This window comes from Lissotriton helveticus, chromosome 12, assembly GCF_964261635.1.
Source record: "Lissotriton helveticus chromosome 12, aLisHel1.1, whole genome shotgun sequence".
Taxonomy (NCBI): Eukaryota; Metazoa; Chordata; class Amphibia; order Caudata; family Salamandridae; genus Lissotriton; species Lissotriton helveticus.
This window is the reverse complement of record NC_136073.1, coordinates 598,753,589-598,774,744: the sequence shown is the minus strand read 5'-3', so window position 1 is coordinate 598,774,744 and position 21,156 is coordinate 598,753,589. Positions and strand designations below refer to the sequence as shown.

The window sequence follows — 21,156 nt, the reverse complement described above, 5'->3', positions numbered from 1 at the left end:
CAGAGTAGTGAGTGCAGATTAGTGAGTGCAGAGTAGTGAGTGCAGAGTAGTGAGTAGTGAATGCAGAGTAGTGAGTAGTGAGTGCAGAGTAGTGAGTGCAGAGTAGTGAGTGCAGAGTAGTGAGTAGTGAGTGCAGAGTAGTGAGTGCAAAGTAGTGAGTGCAGAGTAGTGAGTGCAGAGTAGGGAGTAGTGAGTGCAGAGTAGTGAGTGCAGAGTAGTGAGTAGTGAGTGCAGAGTAGTGAGTGCAGAGTAGTGAGTAGTGAGTGCAGAGTAGTGAGTGCAGAGTAGTGAGTGCAGAGTAGTGAGTGCAGAGTAGTGGGTGCAGAGTAGTGAGTGCAGAGTAGTGAGTAGTGAGTGCAGAGTAGTGAGTGCAGAGTAGTGAGTGCAGAGTAGTGAGTAGTGAGTGCAGAGTAGTGAGTGCAGAGTAGTGAGTGCAGAGTAGTGAGTAGTGAGTGCAGAGTAGTGAGTGCAGAGTAGTGAGTAGTGAGTGCAGAGTAGTGAGTAGTGAGTGCCGAGTAGTGAGTAGTGAGTGCAAAGTAGTGAGTGCAGAGTAGTGAGTGCAGAGTAGTGAGTGCAGAGTAGTGAGTGCAGAGTAGTGAGTAGTGAGTGCAGAGTAGTGAGTGCAGAGTAGTGAGTGCAGAGTAGTGAGTGCAGAGTAGTGAGTGCAGAGTAGTGAGTAGTGAGTGCAGAGTAGTGAGTGCAGAGTAGTGAGTAGTGAGTGCAGAGTAGTGAGTGCAAAGTAGTGAGTGCAGAGTAGTGAGTAGTGAGTGCAGAGTAGTGAGTGCAGAGTAGTGAGTGCAAAGTAGTGAGTAGTGAGTGCAGAGTAGTGAGTGCAGAGTAGTGAGTAGTGAGTGCAGAGTAGTGAGTGCAGAGTAGTGAGTAGTGAGTGCAGAGTAGTGAGTGCAGAGTAGTGAGTGCAGAGTAGTGAGTAGTGAATGCAGAGTAGTGAGTAGTGAGTGCAGAGTAGTGAGTGGTGAGTGCAGAGTAGTGAGTGCAGAGTAGTGAGTAGTGAGTGCAGAGTAGTGAGTGCAGAGTAGTGAGTAGTGAGTGCAGAGTAGTGAGTAGTGAGTGCAGAGTAGTGAGTAGTGAGTGCAGAGTAGTGAGTGCAGAGTAGTGAGTGCAGAGTAGTGAGTGCAGAGTAGTGAGTGCGAAGTAGTGAGTGCAGAGTAGTGAGTGCAGAGTAGTGAGTGCAGAGTAGTGAGTAGTGAGTGCAGAGTAGTGAGTGCAGAGTAGTGAGTGTGGAGTAGTGAGTGCAGAGTAGTGAGTGCAGAGTAGTGAGTAGTGAGTGCAGAGTAGTGAGTGCAGAGTAGTGAGTGCAGAGTAGTGAGTGCAGAGTAGTGAGTAGTGAGTGCCGAGTAGTGTGTAGTGAGTGCAGAGTAGTGAGTGCAGAGTAGTGAATGCAGAGTAGTGAGTAGTGAGTGCAGAGTAGTGAGTGCAGAGTAGTGAGTAGTGAGTGCAGAGTAGTGAGTGCAGAGTAGTGAGTGCAGAGTAGTGAGTAGTGAGTGCAGAGTAGTGAGTGCAGAGTAGTGAGTGCAGAGTAGTGAGTGCAGAGTAGTGAGTGCGGAGTAGTGAGTGCAGAGTAGTGAGTGCAGAGTAGTGAGTAGTGAGTGCAGAGTAGTGAGTAGTGAGTGCCGAGTAGTGAGTAGTGAGTGCAGAGTAGTGAGTGCAGAGTAGTGAGTGCAGAGTAGTGAGTGCAGAGTAGTGAGTGCAGAGTAGTGAGTGCAGAGTAGTGAGTGCAGAGTAGTGAGTAGTGAGTGCAGAGTAGTGAGTAGTGAGTGCAGAGTAGGTAGTGCAGAGTAGTGAGTGCAAAGTAGTTAGTGCAGAGTAGTGAGTAGTGAGTGCAGAGTAGTGAGTAGTGAGTGCAGAGTAGTGAGTGCAAAGTAGTGAGTGCAGAGTAGTGAGTAGTGAGTGCAGAGTAGTGAGTAGTGAGTGCAGAGTAGTGAGTGCAGAGTAGTGAGTAGTGAATGCAGAGTAGTGAGTAGTGAGTGCAGAGTAGTGAGTGGTGAGTGCAGAGTAGTGAGTGCAGAGTAGTGAGTAGTGAGTGCAGAGTAGTGAGTGCAAAGTAGTGAGTGCAGAGTAGTGAGTGCAGAGTAGTGAGTGGTGAGTAGTGAGTGCAAAGTAGTGAGTAGTGAGTGCAGAGTAGTGAGTAGTGAGTGCAGAGTAGTGAGTGCAGAGTAGTGAGTAGTGAGTGCAGAGTAGTGAGTAGTGAGTGCAGAGTAGTTAGTGCAGAGTAGTGAGTGCGAAGTAGTGAGTGCAGAGTAGTGAGTGCAGAGTAGTGAGTGCAGAGTAGTGAGTGTGGAGTAGTGAGTAGTGAGTGCAGAGTAGTGAGTAGTGAGTGCAGAGTAGTGAGTAGTGAGTGCAGAGTAGTGAGTGCAGAGTAGTGAGTGCAGAGTAGTGAGTGCAGAGTAGTGAGTGCAGAGTAGTGAGTAGTGAGTGCCGAGTAGTGAGTAGTGAGTGCAGAGTAGTGAGTGCAGAGTAGTGAGTAGTGAGTGCAGAGTAGTGGGTGCAGAGTAGTGGGTGCAGAGTAGTGAGTGCAGAGTAGTGAGTGCAGAGTAGTGAGTGCAGAGTAGTGAGCTGCCTCAAGTGAAGTACTCTGGTACCCAAGGATGACTAGCAAACAATATTATTCACAATGTTGCTTACTATTCAGCAACATTTGACAGTTTGCAAATCATCTTTATACAACAATTCAGAGTTTGATAACAAATTAATGTAACACATTGTAATATACAATGCCAATAGCTCAAACGTTAATGCTGGGAGACCTATTGCATTGTACATGCTTGTTTCTCTTTCTTTCTCTGGGTCAGAAGCTGATGAAAAACAGTCCCAAATATTAATGCATGTGGCCACCATGGGCCATCAGTGTCGGACTGGGATCATAATTAGGCCGAGGCACTCGCCAACAAAGTGGCCACATTCCAGAATTGTTCATTTGTTTTGTAGTTGGCCACTGGCAGAACAAGCATTCGGGCTGGACTGTTCTTATTGGTCACAGGGTCAAGACTGATTTGCATATGGCTGGGTCCAAACTGTAATGGCATGGTGAGCAAAAAAAACGATGGATTTCGGCCCAGATCCCTGTACTGGGGTGAAAGTATGACATTGTTCTGCATTCTGTCCATCAATTGTTCTTTTTTGCATTCCTTTTATTTTTGTTCTAGCCTTTAGTGTTGTTCTCTTACTGTTCCCTTTTTTAGGGGGTTTATGGAACACCTTTGTGTGCAAAATGCAATTCTACCATGTTCTTATGTCTGTACTTTATTTATTTAACAACATACATATCAATTAACGTAGAGCAAAAGTATTGGGGCACTAAACATACACATTAGTTATATGAACATATATTTCCTAGTCACAAGGAAAGTAAGGAATTTACGACGTTGCCACTGTTTTTTGTGGCAATTCTGCACTAAGTTCTGGACAGTGTGCAAGGGAAAACATTTTTATGTTTACATCGGTGTTTTAAACCGGTTTATTTTCCAGAAGCTTTTGCACAATGTACTTGGCATATGAAGAACTCCCGATTTAGCGTGACCCGATATACCCGCCCCATCTACAGCTACTGGAATGCATTTACAACAGCAGTATCACCTTCAGTAGTTCTGTGACCGAGCTTGATGGCAGTAAGGATAGTGATCGCTACCATAGCCTGCACTGTTTTCTTCCTGTCACTGCTGTTTTCAGCTTTTAGTAATAAGGAATGACATGGAAACGCCCATTCCACATGTTTGAGCTAACATCAATGGCTTGTGAATGATGGGAATTCTTGCTGGGGCGTATTGTAGTCTGCTACAATTGAGAGTACTGCCCCTCCACCCTAGTTGTGGGACTTAAATTTACCATGCAGGAAACAACGTGTAGACATTCAGTGGACAAAGGTCTCTGAGGCTGCCCTGCCTGCCACTACAGAGGTTGAAAGAATAGACTGACCAAACAGTGGGTGCACATGAATTTTATTTATTGACAGTCATTGTTCTTATAGAGTGTACTCCCAGCAAAAATTGTTCCTAGTAATAGTAAACGGTGGTGCTAACTTGAGCATATAGGTCTTTTTTGTAGAGCTGGGCACACAGACCGTTAATCTGGGGCCCTTTCGTTTTTGTGCTAAACCTCTTACGAAGGGGGTGCCGCAGGGCTCATTTCTCAGTCTCACACTAATGTGTATGTGGCCACCCTTGCAAAAATTATTCGAGATCATGGATTTGTTCCCTTTTCGGATGCGGACGATACTCCACTCCTTTCGTTTTACAACAGATCGGTCGCTCCAAAACATCTTTTTGCTGAAGGTATGCAAGTAATGTTTGATTGGCCTCCACCCTTACAGCGAAGGCAATACAACTTGGGTTTCTATCTGGACCATGCCCTAGCTATGAGAGATCAGATAGTGACTACCTCAGGCACCTGCTTCTATATGCTGAGCTTCTAGGGAGAGTGTTCCACCTCCTCCCTTTATCAGTATATAAGACCCTGATTCAAGCCCTGGTAGTCAGTCACCTCGACTACTGTAATGCCCTTTTGGCAGCAGCAAACAACACCGTGCTGAACAGGTTGCAAGTGGTTCAGAACACGGCAGCATGTCTGGCCCTCAATATGCCTCCTAGAACTTCATCTCTCCCATTGTTGAGACGCCTTCACTGGCTCCCCATTCGTAAAAGAATTCAGTTTAAAATCTGCTGCATGGTCCACAAAACAATCAATGATAGAGATTCCATGTACCTTGCCGAAAAACTCGTTCATTACCTACCAAGCAGATCTCTGCACTCTGGAGAGAAGGCTCTGCTAGTTTTCCCCTGATTTAACAAACTCACTTCCTGTGGGAAAACCTTTACCTACCTTGCCCCTCGATACTGGAACTCGCTCCCCATTAACCTGCGTAAGTTCCTGAATTTTCTTAAGTTCTGTAAACTCCTAAAATTGGAACTTTTTAACAACTGGTCGCCTGTTCCAGCCTCCATACATTGGTTTATAGCGCGGAGATACCCCTTCGGGGGTGAGTCCAGCGCATTATAAATTCTTCATTCATTCATTCATAGTCCCTTTACTGCTCTATGGGTGATCCGACGAATGAGATCCTTGTTTGTAACTGACTGTTTTAACAGATACCTATATTTTTACTAATCTGTAATTCTCTTACTGTTTTGTTGTTTTCAGACCCCTTTGATGATCCAGGAACCATCATGGATAGCCTAATGAAATTTTTGAAGAGCATCAAATCTACACAAGTGGGCTTTAACAATTCAGTTTCTGAGGGACCTAGGCGTGAATCATATTTTGTGCTTCCTAAATGTGAACCTGAGAATGTTGAAGGTAAGAAATACTCACTATCTGTGACGCTCTTATGTCTCTCTACACTCAAAAACACAATTTTCATTATCTTTACATATCTCAGAGTCTCACGAGAAACACATCCTTTAATTAAAACGCACACTCACACCTGTGAGTCTGGGATTCCATTTATGACCAGGAAAATCTTTGATTGTGGCAGTTACTTTTCTTTTTTTTCTTTTTTAGTTATTTGATTATGTATTGATATATTCGGGCTGCTGCCAAAGGACTTTTATCGTTTGTGAAATGATTTATAACTCAGCTTTGCATGTGGCAGAGAATCTGCTCAACTTCCCTATAGGTTAGGACCACTCATTGTTCATCTGCATTCCCTCTAAATCTCTGCGTCCGAGTAGCCCACCTAAAAAACAGATACTCTCTTCCTCCCTCAGGGTTAGAGCATCACTGTCAGGCTTTTTGTGCTCAGATTACCCATTCATGATTCACTTCACAGACACCAATGCCTGACAGACAACATAGCAAACATGCTGTTTTCTAGAAATCATAGTGTGGTTGTGAGGAGGTGGGTCTAAAGGGTGTTGGAGGGGGTTTGGGATTAGACAGGTAGAGGCCACCTCCTTGATTCACCAAGGTTGAAGAAAGATGATGGCTTTCCTTGCTTCCGCTCCTGGTGCAAAACAGAATGCGATCAGTTGGTGGGTAGATCAGGATGTGAAGTGGCAGATGTAATAATCTAAAACAAAGAAAGGCTAGTTGTTTAGCCCGTGTCAGATTCGCATTCTTTTAAAATAATTTTTCGGTGTCATAACTGGATCACAGAAGACATTAAACGAGGACCCTAATTTATACCATGGCCTCAAATATGATCCAGCAAATTATAGGCCCATAAGTCTCATCAACGCTAGCCAGAACATTTTCTGTTAGCTGGTTTTGGATTGCTTGCAGGCCTGGATTGAGGACAACAAGATACTCTCTGTTCCAGGCCATGTTTCGCTCCCGAACCAGCAAAATCGAGCAGGCTTTCAGGCTTCAGTTTATAAGAAGGTAAGAGGTCGACAGGAACAAGGAGTAGCTTATACATTGCTTTCGTCGACCTTAGGACAGCTTTTAATATGGTCCCTAGAACTTAAAACTTTGGTCCACCCTCAAGGCTATAGGGTTACCTGGTTCGCTGTATGATATCATAACTAGACTCCATTGTGATAATTTCGCTCAAATCCGTTGGGGAGTAAATGGCGAAACCACTGAACATCTTGGATCGATACGGGAGTTATGCCCCACACTATTCCTGATCTATATCAACAGCTGTGTTTATTCCCTTAAGGACTGCGAAAATTTCTCCCTGATCCTCGGGTGTACCAAAATTCCAGCGTTATTGTTCGCAGACAACACACTGCTGATCTCATAATCCCCAGTGGGCATAAAGACTTATTTTAAGGTTTCAACCATTCTGTATTACTTCTTTCCTGACTATCAATGCATCTAAAACCAGGTTTATGGCAATATACCCACATAGGGGTTACAGAAGGGCACTTTCCCTAGAGGGGTTTAAACTGTAGAGTTCTCGATTTTGATTTATCACTGAATTTCGGATTTCCACTTCCAATTCTTGGGACAGCCAAGTTTCCCAGAGTATACTCACATTAAACCTCAGGACTGCTGCTATCTAAAGATTAGCTGGCAAGACCTCTTTCCACCCCGTTTCTCCACTCTTAGAAGTCTGAAGAGCCCAGGCAGTAGCAGCCACTGCCTACGGTATTGAACTCTGAGGGCATAGAAAAGTAACTTGCCCTCCTCCTAGGTATGGCTTAAACCCCTAATGTATTGGTTACGTGTTTGGTCTATTCCAGAGTTGTGCAACTACAGAGTGGGTTTGAGTAACATCTTGGGTAGGTAAAAAGTGGGGCCTTGTTGCCATGGCTGTTATATTAAACAGTCCCTCCATTCCTGTGGGATGCAAGAGCTCTGGGTAGATACTGCAGCCATTACATCTTCCTCTGCCACAAACTGCAGTCTCTTTATTGAGAACATGAGGTGCTGAAGCTGATAAACCAGCTAAACCCGGGGTTCTGTAGTGATCGTTTTATTGGGTTCAAGCCCATCCTGGCTTTTGAGCCTATATGGACCATACTGACCCTCACTCCACTAAAGCCTTTCACATAAGGTTTAGATTTGTCACCCTTTCTTTGGCTTCATTCACTTCCAAATGGAAAAGTGGCTCGGGGGAGGGGGCTGGAGGAGAGGAGCACCCTCTGGCCATCATGTAATGGGTGCGTGGAAGTATCACTTGCTGTTTTTTTTGCCTCTTAAACTCGATGCAGCGTAGGCGCTAGATTATCCCCTTTCTGTGCTTGATAGCAATGCACCAGTATAAGAGAATTTGCAGGGTTTACACTTTGTCCACCATTGTGTTTTCAATGGCTACGTTTCTAGAGAGTTCTATGATTTTATGTAATTTGTTATGTTGTCACTTAAGTGAGCCCACATTGTATTTTAAATGTTGTCTTGTTATTAACTGAACTCTTAATTGGGCTTATGTACTGCAGTCCATCTGTATTGTTCCTTTTAGCCATGTGAGATGTTGGTATGATTGTGTTCTATTGGATTTTGTCATTGGTTATTTATTGTGGCCTTCACCCAAAACTAAGACTTTCTTTTATATGTGGAGAAAGTAGGTTAATTTTCTTTTCTTTTATAATTCTTTTCTGGAAGATTTTGAAGCCCACAATTACAAAGGATATAGTAATTTCAAATAACATATCAAGATCAGAAACCAAGTTTGACAATGAAAATTACCAGTGCTGCGGGTTTGGGGGTGACGTTTAGAGTAGATACAACCACCTACTTCGCATTGCCAAAGTTGATGTGCAATGGGGAATTTGGCGCCTGATACGAGTGGGCGCATTCAAAGACCCATTATTTTTCCAATACATAGCTCTTACTGAGCATTCGCTTTGAATGCAGCTCCCAAACCATCAACCACCTGTAGCATATCCCGACTGGTGAATACAATCTGATTGCGTTAGTAGCTGAGCGCTGGAACACCAATGAGATACATTAATACCAACAAGGATGAATGTCAGAGGATGCACGAACTGCTCAAACATCCACAGTAAAGGTCTTCCGTTTATATGCATCCTGGGAGTAGAAACACATGACCAATTAAATGTATTGATCTAGCCATTTTTCTCTGATTCCTTCTTAGGCAGAGTTAGTTTAATTAATCTTTGTCAAAAGTAGAATTTGATAACCTACTTGTAGTCCTCAATAGAAATTCCCAAGGAAACTCCCCTGCTAAAAAGACAGAGAAGGGCTTGTCTTGATAGCAGTGGCCATTTTTAGACAACTGACAACAGCTAGTTTCTGCTTTAACTCATGTATGGAAGGTTCTGATGTCATTTGTTTACATTTTCCAGGAGAGCCTGAAACTGAGAAAGTCAGATTGATTTTTCACTTTAACTACAACTGTTACATTGAATTACAACTGTTACATTGAATTACTGAGTTAGACATTATTCTGTTTGCATAAATGCAAGTTGGAAGAAGAAATACAATGGATAAATTATGAGGTTATCTATAGGTAGAAGTAGTCTAAGGGACCACAGCATATGTTTTGTTTCTTTGTTTTTTGCTAGAGAATGGGAACTCCATATTCAGGTTCATCAAAAGAAAATCTACTTTACAGAATTGTTTCCTAATTTATGAGTAACAGTGGCCTTCCGTGAGGGACAGCAAGAAACAGGCAGCACTTTCTGAACTAAGGAAGTTGCAGAAATGTTATAATGCTGTTCTCATGCACAGCTTACCACGCCTTCACCAGCTGATGTCATTTGGCTAACATCATATGAGTGCAAACAAAAAATCCTGGGCCTGATTTGATAAAAAAAATTTTGCTGAGCACCCAACATAGAGCCCATTATGGAGCAATTCTTTGGATTAGGTGCAGATGCCTTGAAGATGACTAAAGTGGATTACTGGTGCATGTAGAAGGATGCTTCAAACACTGACAAACTGGTTCGAAAATAAGTCAAAATATTTAAATTGCCTATGTCCACTGCTGGGCTGAAGTCCAGCATTCTTACCAAAATCTGCAGCCATACTCTTCGGATTCAGAACCTTTTCTCCCGTTCAGTGAGACGCTCTTTGGATTCATTTCTAGCTGCCTCGGAGAATCCTTTTATGAGCCCAGCAACCCACAGACAAATTGCACTTTGCCTTAGGTTAACGGCCTCTAATCCACAGCCCTTGTACTCTCATCCCTCGCCAGAGAGGCTAGTGGTTCAACCCTCGTTTGCCTATGTGAATCCAAATGCCTTTCCCATGGATCTTCAAGATTGGAAGTTGAAAATACTTGACTGTATGGGTCGAAAAGATTTCTCTTCTGGCACTCTGGCCCTCCTCCAACCCCACATGCCTGCTCAGCTGACACGTCCACCCTTTTCGGGACTTGGTAAAATGGTTATAATTAATCTTGCTGAATATTAAAAAGCCTTTTCCAAATGATGTGGCCAATGATGGTCATGATTCCTTAGTCAGGCGTGGTGGCTCAGTCCATGACTATGGCAGTTATACCTACCCCACCACACCACAACATTCTAGTAGGCAAGAGGGTCTCTCACTTTTTGATCACTTGAATGATTATTACAACAGATCCCTGGGTAGTCCAGTTTATCCACAAGAGATACACCCTTCATTGATTCCCTCTCCCCTGGACTGAACTTTTCATGCAGAACGTGCTGGCACACACATTGATCTTGGAGGCAAACGTTTTTGCCCTTCTCGTTAAAAGGAAGGATTAGAGGAGTGAGAAAGAGGACTTTATTCCCTTCAGTACTTGCTTCTTGGAAAGCACGGAGGCCTCCAACGTATCTTGGATCTCCTCCTTTTTTAAATATTTTTTATTTCTTCTTTCGATAGGACAAGTTCAAACAGTTGCCCCTAAGCCACGTTCTGCTGGCCATCAGTGCACGGATTGGTTGGTATTCAGGGATCTCCAGGATGCCTATTGTCATTTACTGATCAATCCTAATTATTATGAAGAACTCTGCATTTTCCGTTTGTGTTTCTACCTTTATAGTCTGATGACCGCTCAGACTTTGGTGGCATGATTCAATAGGTCCGGTGTCCATACTTTGGAAACGGCTTGGTGCAGGTAGGGACTCCTGCATCACTTCCAGAGCATTATTAGCATTCTATGAATGTCCTGCATGGCTTAGGCTTTACCATCAATGTCGAGAAGCCATGCTCATCCCTATGCAGGGACTGACCTTCATCAATACAGTTTTGGAAATGACCTGCTGCAGTTCTTTGCGTGTACAATTCTGATATTTCTGTATTAGGACTTGAACCTACTTCTGCAAGTCCTATGCCTGATATGCTTGATGGCCTCCTGTTAGTCCTGCACACCAGATGGAAAAGGAGGGCCCTTCGGTGGGGCCTGAGGTAGCAAATACCAGCACCAGATGAGTCTTTTGACTTGGGTACAGAGTTTCTAATCAGCTCTCCAGAACTGCACTTCCAACTTGACTGTGGGTCCAGACAATGTCCTAAGTCTAACCACACTGCATTCGCAGTCCCGTTCCGATCGAAACCTGCCTCCCATGTGTGGATGGGCCTAACACTTCATTGGAACAGACCAAAACTATAAATAACCATGTGAAAATGTCATTAACACTACATGGTCTTCACACGGTGCACGTTTTGACTGGTCCCTGTTGCGAATAATAGGCCTACCCACACAAGTGGGTAGTGTTGGTATTGGGTAAAATGTGGAAAACCTAGGTGGTAGGAATTTTGTGGCTCCTCAAAATTGCTGGATCTTTCCCTGGCATACATTTGAAGAAAATCCATGTTTTATCCAAAGTTTGACATTTGGAGGGCATTCTGGTTATGAAAACGTAGTGGGGTCCATGCAAGACACACAACCCAGAACTCCCCTGGGTGTCTAGTTTTGGAAATGTTTGAATCAGAGAGGTTTCTGAGGGTCTCAGCCGACTCCGTGCCCAAGTGCTGCAGCTACCCACATCACCAGAATGATTTAATTTGCAAGGGAAAATCTTAATGTTTTCAAAGATTTTACCCTATGAATTGTTTCATGGTTGATACACATGGAAATATAATTAAAGCTGAAGCTCAGTTGTTGGCTCTGGGTAGCGCTTATTTTTGGACGGTCTACAAACTTGTGACCGTAAGAATTTGACAGAGGTAACCGTATATTAGTTGTGTAAGTCAGTCATCAGAGCACAAAATTACAGATAAAACTGTCACCTAGTGCTATTTTTGCATACTTACATTATTTTTCAATTTCATTGATTCAATTCTTTAGGTAAAACCATGAGTGAGCTTCTCAAATTACTCTTTGCTCAATACCTGATTTTGTCTACTTTTCAGAAATGTATAACTTTCCTGGTTCACTGAAAAAACATAGGATTCAGATGTAAGTAATCCAGACCTTTATTTGTATGAACCATCAACCAACCTGTCAGCCAACTGCCCATCATAGAATTTGCACCACTATCGAGACTGTTTGGAATGTTGATACCATCACAACATTCGAATTCCCACAAGGCAGGATATTACACCTCTTCCTACCTTAAGTAACACAATAAAAACAAATATACAAGTTATAGATAAGTAATGGAAAGAATAACAACCAAATAACACTAAATAGAACAGAACATATCAATTTTACAATGCAAGAAAATATTTTTGTTGCTAAAATAAAATAGAAACCTAGAACAAAAATGAATGAATTTCAAAATCTTCAAACCACTGAGGAGTTTTAGTTTGTCTTCTCAACCCGCTGTTCGGTTCCACATTCATTCTTACTGCCTTGCTATCATGCGCTCTACGAGACAAATTCAGGCACCTTCACCACCTTCTTCCCGGTTCTATACATTTTCATAACTCAACAAAACAGTATACAAATCCACCCTTCCTACTTGGACTCCCATTTCATATGAACCCAATTTCTAACTTTTAATTTTACATGGATTCCCTTCGACCACAAACTGTTATCTTCCTTCATTCCCTTTTCCTTTCCACACCCTAAAACAACAAAGCCCTAAGCTTCCTTTTTGTCTTCCAAACATTCAAAAACTGCTTCAGCAGTGACCTTAGCGATGATTTTAGCTACCAGCTGTCAAGAATAGTAATCTATGATTGCAATGGCATACTTGGGATACTTACTCGAGATATTGTTTGGACCAGTTATATCCATAGCAATTTTTTTCCTTGGTGCGTTATCTTTGTCACTTATTTATTGCTCCCGGCACAGGGAACACACTCCCTAATACTCTAAACCATTTCAAAGTCAACCCCGGCCCTCAACACCCTCCTCTAATGTGATGTGTAGTGGCACCCATCCCTATCTTACCTTTGTGTGAGAACTTCACAATGCATTCTCTCAAACCTTCAGGGGCAACCAGCGACTCGCTTCTCAGTGTCATTTTATCAGAACTTGAAAGTTCTGTGCTCTCATTACTGAAGGACTCTTTTTGGTCAGAAGCACGACCCATTGCAGGCCATCACTCTATCATGTACTTTTGCACTTCCTGCAGCCCCATATCCTCCCTCATTGCATTCACCCTTTCCTCATGAGAAATTTGCCCTTCTGAAATTTCATCCTCCCGAGCAACCAGAAATGTTATCATGTGGCTAAGTTGGGCCCAAAGAGAAACGCTGCCATTTTACATAAACACGTTTTTTAAAGTTGTTTTTTCCTTCACACATTTACTTTTAACACACATTTGTTTGCGTGATTGTGTAGGATTAGTTTCCATGAAACTACATTTGCTTACAAATTCCACTTCGCGAGAACACCATCACAACACCTCGAACATCTCATGCAATGTCTGGACATACATTGTGCGAATGTGATTGTTTATTGTTTGTCCATGCGGCGACCCAGCTATCAATAGATGATAAACAATGGCGGCCTGTCTAAGATCTCGACTCCGGAGAAAGGATGCTTTTCGTTATAAATAAATAAGCATTTCCGGGTTGAGTCAGAGGAGCACTTGCTGTTATTGCGAGATACTACACATTGACGTCTCAGCCCAGCTGAGCTGCTTGCTGATCCCTCTACGTGGAGGGATGTCCAACCTGTAACCAAGATGGGGACCTACATACTTTACCTTCAGGTAATGGGGGTTGGATCATCCAACAGGGGATTCTGGGCAGGATACACGCACACACACACACCCTAGTCATCTAGGTTAAGGAATGCATAGTAAGAGTAAGCTATAGCTATATATTTTTATATATGCTTGCACATATACATTGTCTTAGCAAGATGGTGGGATTGTTCATTCTGTTCACTGTGCTTATATTGCTAACTGCTTTTATCTGCTTCTGTCTATTGATCAGGGTTGTCCTGTTCTGTCGTTGCCAAGCCATTTCCTACCTTTCTAGGTTTTAGGGGTACTTTTGGTGGCACTGCGAGCAAGCTGGTCTCTAGGAAAATATCTCCTGAGGGGGTGCACGGAATCAGTCCAATGTTTATGTGGCCCAATAAACACGCAGTTTCTACTAGAAAGTAGAAACTACACAACAGTTTCTCATCCCCAGGCTCATTTTCCAGAATACCCTTCACCGGCAGGTGAGAAAAGCAATCTACTAGAACATTTTATTTCTATGAAGGTACTTCTTCTTAAAATGAACAGCCTCAGGAGGCAATGCGCGATTCTTGCAGAAGATCCTATTGCTTCCTTGATAGTAAATGAAAATGTATCACAGGGTGATAATCTGTCCGTGGTTCCTCGCGTGCATAAGGCCCGCACTGGGGGCCGCTCCTTTGGCTTCAAGGCACCTCAGTTGTGGAACTCCTTACCACTGGCGTTACGCAGTACTCCTAATTTGCTTCAATTTAGGAAGAGCTTGAAGACATGGCTTTTTAATGCTTAGTTGTTTTCTGGGGGGTTTTTCTTTTCTGTATTGTTTCGTGTTATGTTATTACACACTGAGTTGTTTGTGGAAAGCGCCGGGACACTCTGTCGGAGTAGCCGTGCGCTATATAAATACAATTTAACATAACATAACATAACATAAATACCTCACACAAACTTTCTAAAATGACTTACCCCTCACCAATATGCCAGTGCTTCATTCTCGGTGGTGGCGTAATTGTTGTCAGCATCCCACTATGGTCGAGATCCATATTGTAATTGTAATTGTAAAAATATTTGTTAAGCGCGGTTGCTGCCCGTAGGCGTCCAAGCGCTGAGTAGAAGCATGGAAGAGACGGGAGGCTAAGGTACATAGGATTTGGCAAACAGCAGTGTCTTTAAGTTTTTTCGGAATGAGAGGAGGTCTGGGTTAGACCGGAGTGAGAAGGGGAGAGCATTCCAGAGCCTGGCGGTGTTCAAAGAAAACAGCCTGCCCCCAGACCTGGCTCGCTTCACTCTGGGGACAACGGCGAGGAACGCCTCCGTCGACCGAAGGTTCCTGTTAGGGTGGTAGGGGGTGACAAGGTCGGTGTTAATGGCTGGACCGGTTTTCCAGAAGGCGCGGTGCGCCAGGCATAGCGCCTTGAAGGCCACTCTCTGCCTCACTGGCAGCCAGTGAAGACCTTTTAAAGCAGGTCTGGCTGACTGAGTGCGTGGAATCTTCAGCAGGGTGCGTGCTGCACAGTTTTGAACAACCTGCAATTTTCGGAGGGTCATCTCAGGTGCCCCCACGTATAGGGCATTGTTCGAGTCCAGGCGAGACTGGATGAGACCCTGTATCGCCACCTTTTTGGCCTCTAGGGGAAGTAGCGGGAGAACCTTCCTCAAGATTCTAAGTAGGCCAAAACAGGTGGCGGACAGTTTTGTGGCCTGGGTGGAGAAGGAGAGGTTGTTGTCCAGCCACACTCCCAGGCTCTTAACACTTTCCTTAGGGGTGGGGGGGGGCCTAGTGTACTGGGCCACAAGGAGGTGAAAGGCACAGGAGAGGTTGGGCCTAGGAGCATGAGCTCCGTCTTTTCTCCGTTTAGTTTTAGGGAGGAGTTGGTCATCCATCCCTTAACGTCCTCTAGGCATTTTAGCAGGTCGGATGGGGAATGCCCGTTGTTCCCCGTGGCCAGCGAGACCACAAGCTGGGTGTCGTCGGCATATGACACGATTTTAATGCCATATGGTTCGACAACACCCGCCAGCGGCCCCATGTACACGTTGAACAATACAGGGCTCAGGGAGGAGCCCTGTGGTACTCCGCAGCTCAGAGGTTTGCTCGAGGACATCGTCTCTCCATCGAAGATCTGAAACGACCTCCCAGACAGAAAGGAGTCGAACCACCTTAGAGCGTCACCAGAAACTCCGATGTTGCAGAGACGGTCCAGCAAGGTGGTATAGCTGACCGTATCGAAGGCGGCACTTAGATCGAGGAGGATCACTGCCACTGATCCTCCCTGGTCCAGTATCCTTCTAGTTTCTTCGGTGACCGCTAACAGGGCGGTTTCCGTACCATGCTTCGGTCTGAAGCCTGTCTGGGATGTGTGCAGTAGAGAGTGGTCCTCCAGGAACTGGACCAGCTGCGCGTTTATATACTTCTCTAACACCTTGCTCGCCCAAGGGAGAAGTGAGATGGGGCGGTAGCTGGAGTGGTCATTAGGGTCCAGGCTGGGTTTCTTCAACAGTGCCCGTACCATGGCCTGCTTCCAAGCTGTGGGGACTGAGCAAGTGGAGATGGATGTGTTTAGAAGATCCAGGATTACAGGCAGGGTGGCTTCGCTTGCCTGCATCAGGATTTCTGGGGGAGCAGGGTCACAAGGAGAGCCCGACTTGACTTGTCGTGCCACCTTGCTTAAAGTGTCGAGGTCCAGAGGGGGGAAGTGCTCGAGGGAAGGCTGGTCTGGGTGAAGAAGTGGTCTGGGGGGAAATGGATTAATTGCATCCGGGGTGGTGGCTGCAGTTGAGAAGGTAGAGTAAATTTTTAGAACTTTGTTGTGGAAGAAATCCGCGAGCTCATTGCATTGGTCCTGGGTTTTGTTAGGAGGGGGTGCCGTGTTGGCACTGGAACATTGCTTTATAATTTGAAAAATTTCTTTGGGCTTGGATTTCGCTTCTAGTATTTTCTCAGAGTAGTGGGTTGCCTGGGCCGTTCTGATCCCTTCTTTGTAGGCTTTAATCGCCTCTTTGTAAGAAGCCTTTTTATCTGGGAGGAAGTCTAGACGCCAAGCTCTCTCTCGTTGCCTGCAAATGCGTTTTAGCTGTCTTAGAGAGTCAGAGAACCAGGGGGCTGATTTCTGTAGTCTCTTCGAGGAGGATCTGCGAAGCGGGAGGATCGAGTCTAGCGAGTGGGTGATCCAACTTTCATAGTTGGCGTTTGCCACATTGGGGTCTAGGCAGGGTAGCGGGCGAGTGGAGTCCAGGTTATGCAGCCAGGACTCCAGTGGGAGTTTTGACCAGTTCCTCCTGGTGGTAACTTGGGGCTGTAGCTGGGGAGTTTTATGTTTGACCCAGGTGAATGGGACCAAAAAATGGTCCGACCATGGAAGGGGGGTGGGTTGGTCGGCAGTTAGATCCCGACAGTTGCTAAATATAGGGTCAAGTAAATTGCCCTTTTCATGGGTCGGGGCTGTAACCAGTTGGGACAGTTGGAGGGCTTCCAGGTCATCGAGTAATTCCTTGGCAATGTGGTCTGAGGGGGAGTTAAAGTGGAGATTGAGGTCCCCTAGGATCGTGTGGTTGGCGGAAGAAAGAATTCTTTCCGCTATAATTTCTGGAAGAGCCCTATGGAACAGTTTAGCAGGCTCTGGGGGCGGTAGATCAGGGTGCCGGAGAAAGAGCTATTTGCATTGAACTCTATGCAGAATGCAACACTCTCACACTCAGGGATAGTTTCTGCTGTAGTACGGCATCGGTACTGGTTCTTCAGAATGATCGCCAGACCTCCGCCTCTCCCTGCAGGTCTATCCACTCTAGTGATATGGTAGCCTACGGGTAAGGCTTGAACCACATCTGGTTCAGAGTGAGCAGTGAGCCACGTTTCTGTCAGGAAAACCGCGTCTGGCTTTTTCTCCTCGAGCAGCATGGCAATCTGTAAGCTGTGTTTAGGTAAGGAGCGGCAGTTTAACGCGTACATATGGTACGTTTGTGCCTCGGCCGACGGGGATTTGCGAAAGAAGTGTTTGCACCCCGAGCATTGGGCGGGTAGCTCTGTGGGAGCAAAGATATGGGAGCACTGGGGAGTGGCAGTCCTACCTATGCTGTATAAGATCGCCGAGCTGTAGGTCATGCTCTGGGTGGGGTGGGAGCCAAGGATTGTGGCCCCGGGTCCCGGCTGGTCGCGGACGGGCGCAGACGGGCTTGCCTTAGGCGCGCCTTCGGCGCGCAAACGGCGCTCCCTCTGCGCTCGTCCGCTGCGCTTCCTATAAATGCACATATTTAACCCAGAGGGGGGTGTGGCCTAAGTGGGCGTGGTCAGCGTGCACGCCTGGTCTGATGGCGGCCGCTGGGGATGGTGAGAAGCGTGACAGCGTTGAGATCGGCTGTGCGCTCACGAGATAGCAGTTCCTGGCGGTGGTGCAGGGTTAAAAACACAGAGTAAGTGACACCACGCAATTTCTAAAATAAGCTTCGTTTTTTAAAATTTTCAGCAAGTGTCTGCAAAATACAGTAGTACCTCCAGCTCCCGGCTTTCCGCCTCAGGAACTGGGTCAAAAAGTGTACAGAAGCGCTAGTGGTCAGCGCTTTTGTAGATCAATCGGGGGGCGTGGCCTAAGTGGGCGTGGTCAGCGTGCACGCCTGGTCTGATGGCGGCCGCTGGGGATGGTGAGAAGCGTGACAGCGTTGAGATCGGCTGTGCGCTCACGAGATAGCAGTTCCTGGCGGTGGTGCAGGGTTAAAAATACAGAGTAAGTGACACCACGCAATTCTAAAATAAGCTTCGTTTTTTTAAATTTTCAGCAAGTGTCTGCAAAATACAGTAGTACCTCCAGCTCCCGGCTTTCCGCCTCAGGAACTGGGTCAAAAAGTGTACAGAAGCGCTCGTGGTCAGCGCTTTTGTAGATCAATCGGGGGGCGTGGCCTAAGTGGGCGTGGTCAGCATGCACGCCTGGTCTGATGGCGGCCGCTGGGGATGGTGAGAAGCGTGACAGCGTTGAGATCGGCTGTGCGCTCACGAGATAGCAGTTCCTGGCGGTGGTGCAGGGTTAAAAACACAGAGTAAGTGACACCACGCAATTTCTAAAATAAGCTTCGTTTTTTAAAATTTTCAGCAAGTGTCTGCAAAATAGAGTAGTACCTCCAGCTCCCGGCTTTCCGCCTCAGGAACTGGGTCAAAAGTGTCATATGCCACAGCGACCTCCTTACCTTCCCTAATTTGCATTGAAACAGCCCACATTCCTACCATTGCTTAATATGAGGATATACCAGAGCATTAAATAGCAACCTGATTCCAAAAACTCCAGAACTTCCAAATAAATGTAGAAAAATACACCGTATGCAATTCTGCGAGTGCAAGAAGGAGAAATCTGTCATCTAGGTGAGAGGAACCACTAATACTGTGGCACCAAATTCCAGTAACGCAGTTTCCCAAATCCAGTCTGTAATGGGAAACAAATTTAGATGAAGTAGCCCATGTTGGGCTACTTTAATGATATAGCTGATTAAAGCTCTACAAGGTTCTGCCATGGACGCAGACATTACCGTTGTAGTTCTTCCGCTTTGTACATTCCCCAGTAAGGCTGTGTCCTGAAAACCATAGGCCTTATAGATAAACATTTTAATGCATCTACTCAAAGTCACAGATGAATATTTTTGTCATTATTGAAAAATACCATAATTAACAAACAGGTTTTTGCACTGTTTATAATCCTGTGTCCTATTTCAAATAGATGTTTGCTACTCTTAAAAGATCCATGCATGCAAGGAATGTTCTTCAGGTGTAAAAGGCAATCTAAAGAAAGTTAGAAGAGTTATTTCTTGCTACTAATGGAAGGAAGACATCACCTTAGCACTGAATCATGGCACTAACTTAAGAACCAACCTATTAGGAAACATTTTCAAATAATGAGGCTCAAAGTTCAGTGAACCTAACTCAACCACTAGGAGCTTGAGTTATAGCTACAAAACAGAAAACTTTCTGCATCAGATGTTTCAAATCCACATGTGGAAAGTGCAAAGGCATGGGATTGTATATCGTTAAGTAATTCCCAGGATAGGTTTGATGGTTTAACTAATGATATGATCAACAAAAACTCTTTTTAAAAGCCTACTGTGTAAGGAATCCATGGCTGGAATGCCCGATGGAGTTTTAACTGCTCTTAATAGTATTGGTTGGATCTTCAAAGTAGTAACTGCTAAGCGGGTATAGAATTCATCCTGAAGGAACTGAATTGACAATTTTGATTTGCAGTTTGAAGGATTCAAAGATTTATCACAGCAACATTTAGAAACGGTTGGCCAATGGTGATCATATGGTTTTCTGGTAGCTAATGGCTTGATTTCTGTACTGACATTGCTAAGGAAGAGTAGATATCCAACATCTTCTCTCACCAATCGTAGTGTCACTTTCACCCTTCAGCCTGCAGCCAGTAGCAGAAGGGGTGCTCAAGGAGGGCTGTGATCTACTGAAATGACTCACTGCAGCACCTTAGACATCATTCAGAGCACTGGAAACCACTTCATCCTTGGTCAAAAGAGGACCACCAACGTCTGATCTACCTGCTTTCTCCGAAGATGAGCTAACAGCTTGATGATTAATGAAAAGAGAGCAAAGACAAACCACAGTAGAGGGGGCCAAGGACATGTTAGAGCATCCATTCGCCAACAAGCCTTCTCCTGAAATTTGGGTAGTAACCTGGGCAGCAGAGTATTTCCGGGATTGGCAATAAAGTCTAATTGTGGAATTCTTAACAGTGGTCATATTTCCTCAAAAATATAAGCGGTCCGACAGAATTCATAAAAAAGGAAGCTGCCTAGTCTGGCTGCTAGAATATTGTCCTTTCCATGAATGTTGGCTGCTGATGAAGAGACCAAATTATTGTCCAACTGATTATCTGGTAAGTTAAGGTTGCTAGACACAGAAAACCTGGTCTCAGCCGCTTATTGATGATGTAAGAGTTTGTCTGTCACTATATTGTCTGTCCTCACCACCACTACTTGGTCTTGAAGGAGATAAGTGGAGAAGTGCATTAAAAATTGCTCACTTCTCCTTCCAATTTGAAGTAAGGGGTCTGTCCTTTAGAAGCCCTTTCCCCTGTATTATCTGGTGTCCAAGAGTTGCACCCCACCCTACATTGCTCATGCTGATTGCAACAACAATTGGAGAGAGCATGGCTAAGGAAATTTCTCTGCCTTTGTGGAATTCATCCCGCCACTGTAACTATTCTAAAATGGTGTTTGATATAGGTAGAAGATCCTCCAGGTTTGGCTAAACTCGACCTCAGAGTCCAGAAGGTGAAGTGCTAGAGAACTTAAGTGTCAATGAGTCAAATTACCATAAAGATCCATGATATCTGTAATAAAAGGACTCTGTAAACCCTCTTAAAAACGTTCATTATCCTCTAAAAATGTCCCTTAAAACTAAGAATTCAATCTGTGGCCTTGAACATGGAGCCAGTACCCTACAGAACCAGAGCTTCGTTTTCTGAAGTTGTGCCACAAACTTTGTATCGTGAGTGCTCTTATCTGTAGCATAATCATAAATCCCAATAACATCTGGAAACTGGCTTGAATACATTCCTGCTTCTTTGTTGGAATCAATTGAAACTTCTTGTGATTAAGAAACCACGATTCATCTGAGTCTGACAAACTACCCTATGTGTTCCTGGACAATGGTTTTGTAAAAATACGTAGATTAATCAAACATTCAGATAGCGGTGACTCCAAATCCCCATGCTTCGAATGAGAGCTACAGTTGGTGCCAACTCCTTCATGAATACTC

The 21,156-nt window shown here is 44.7% G+C and overlaps 1 protein-coding gene across 1 annotated transcript in view; it reads left to right on the top strand.

Moving 5' to 3' along the window:
• The window catches only part of LOC144798321 (uncharacterized), a 192,401-nt gene that overhangs the window by 19,328 nt on the left and 151,917 nt on the right, over positions 1-21,156 (top strand). Inside the window, exon 2 of the mRNA XM_078669134.1 lies at positions 5,155-5,310. Within this exon, the coding sequence (XP_078525260.1) occupies positions 5,181-5,310 (130 nt within the window). The 5' untranslated portion in view covers positions 5,155-5,180. The remainder of the gene's footprint in view (positions 1-5,154; positions 5,311-21,156) is intronic.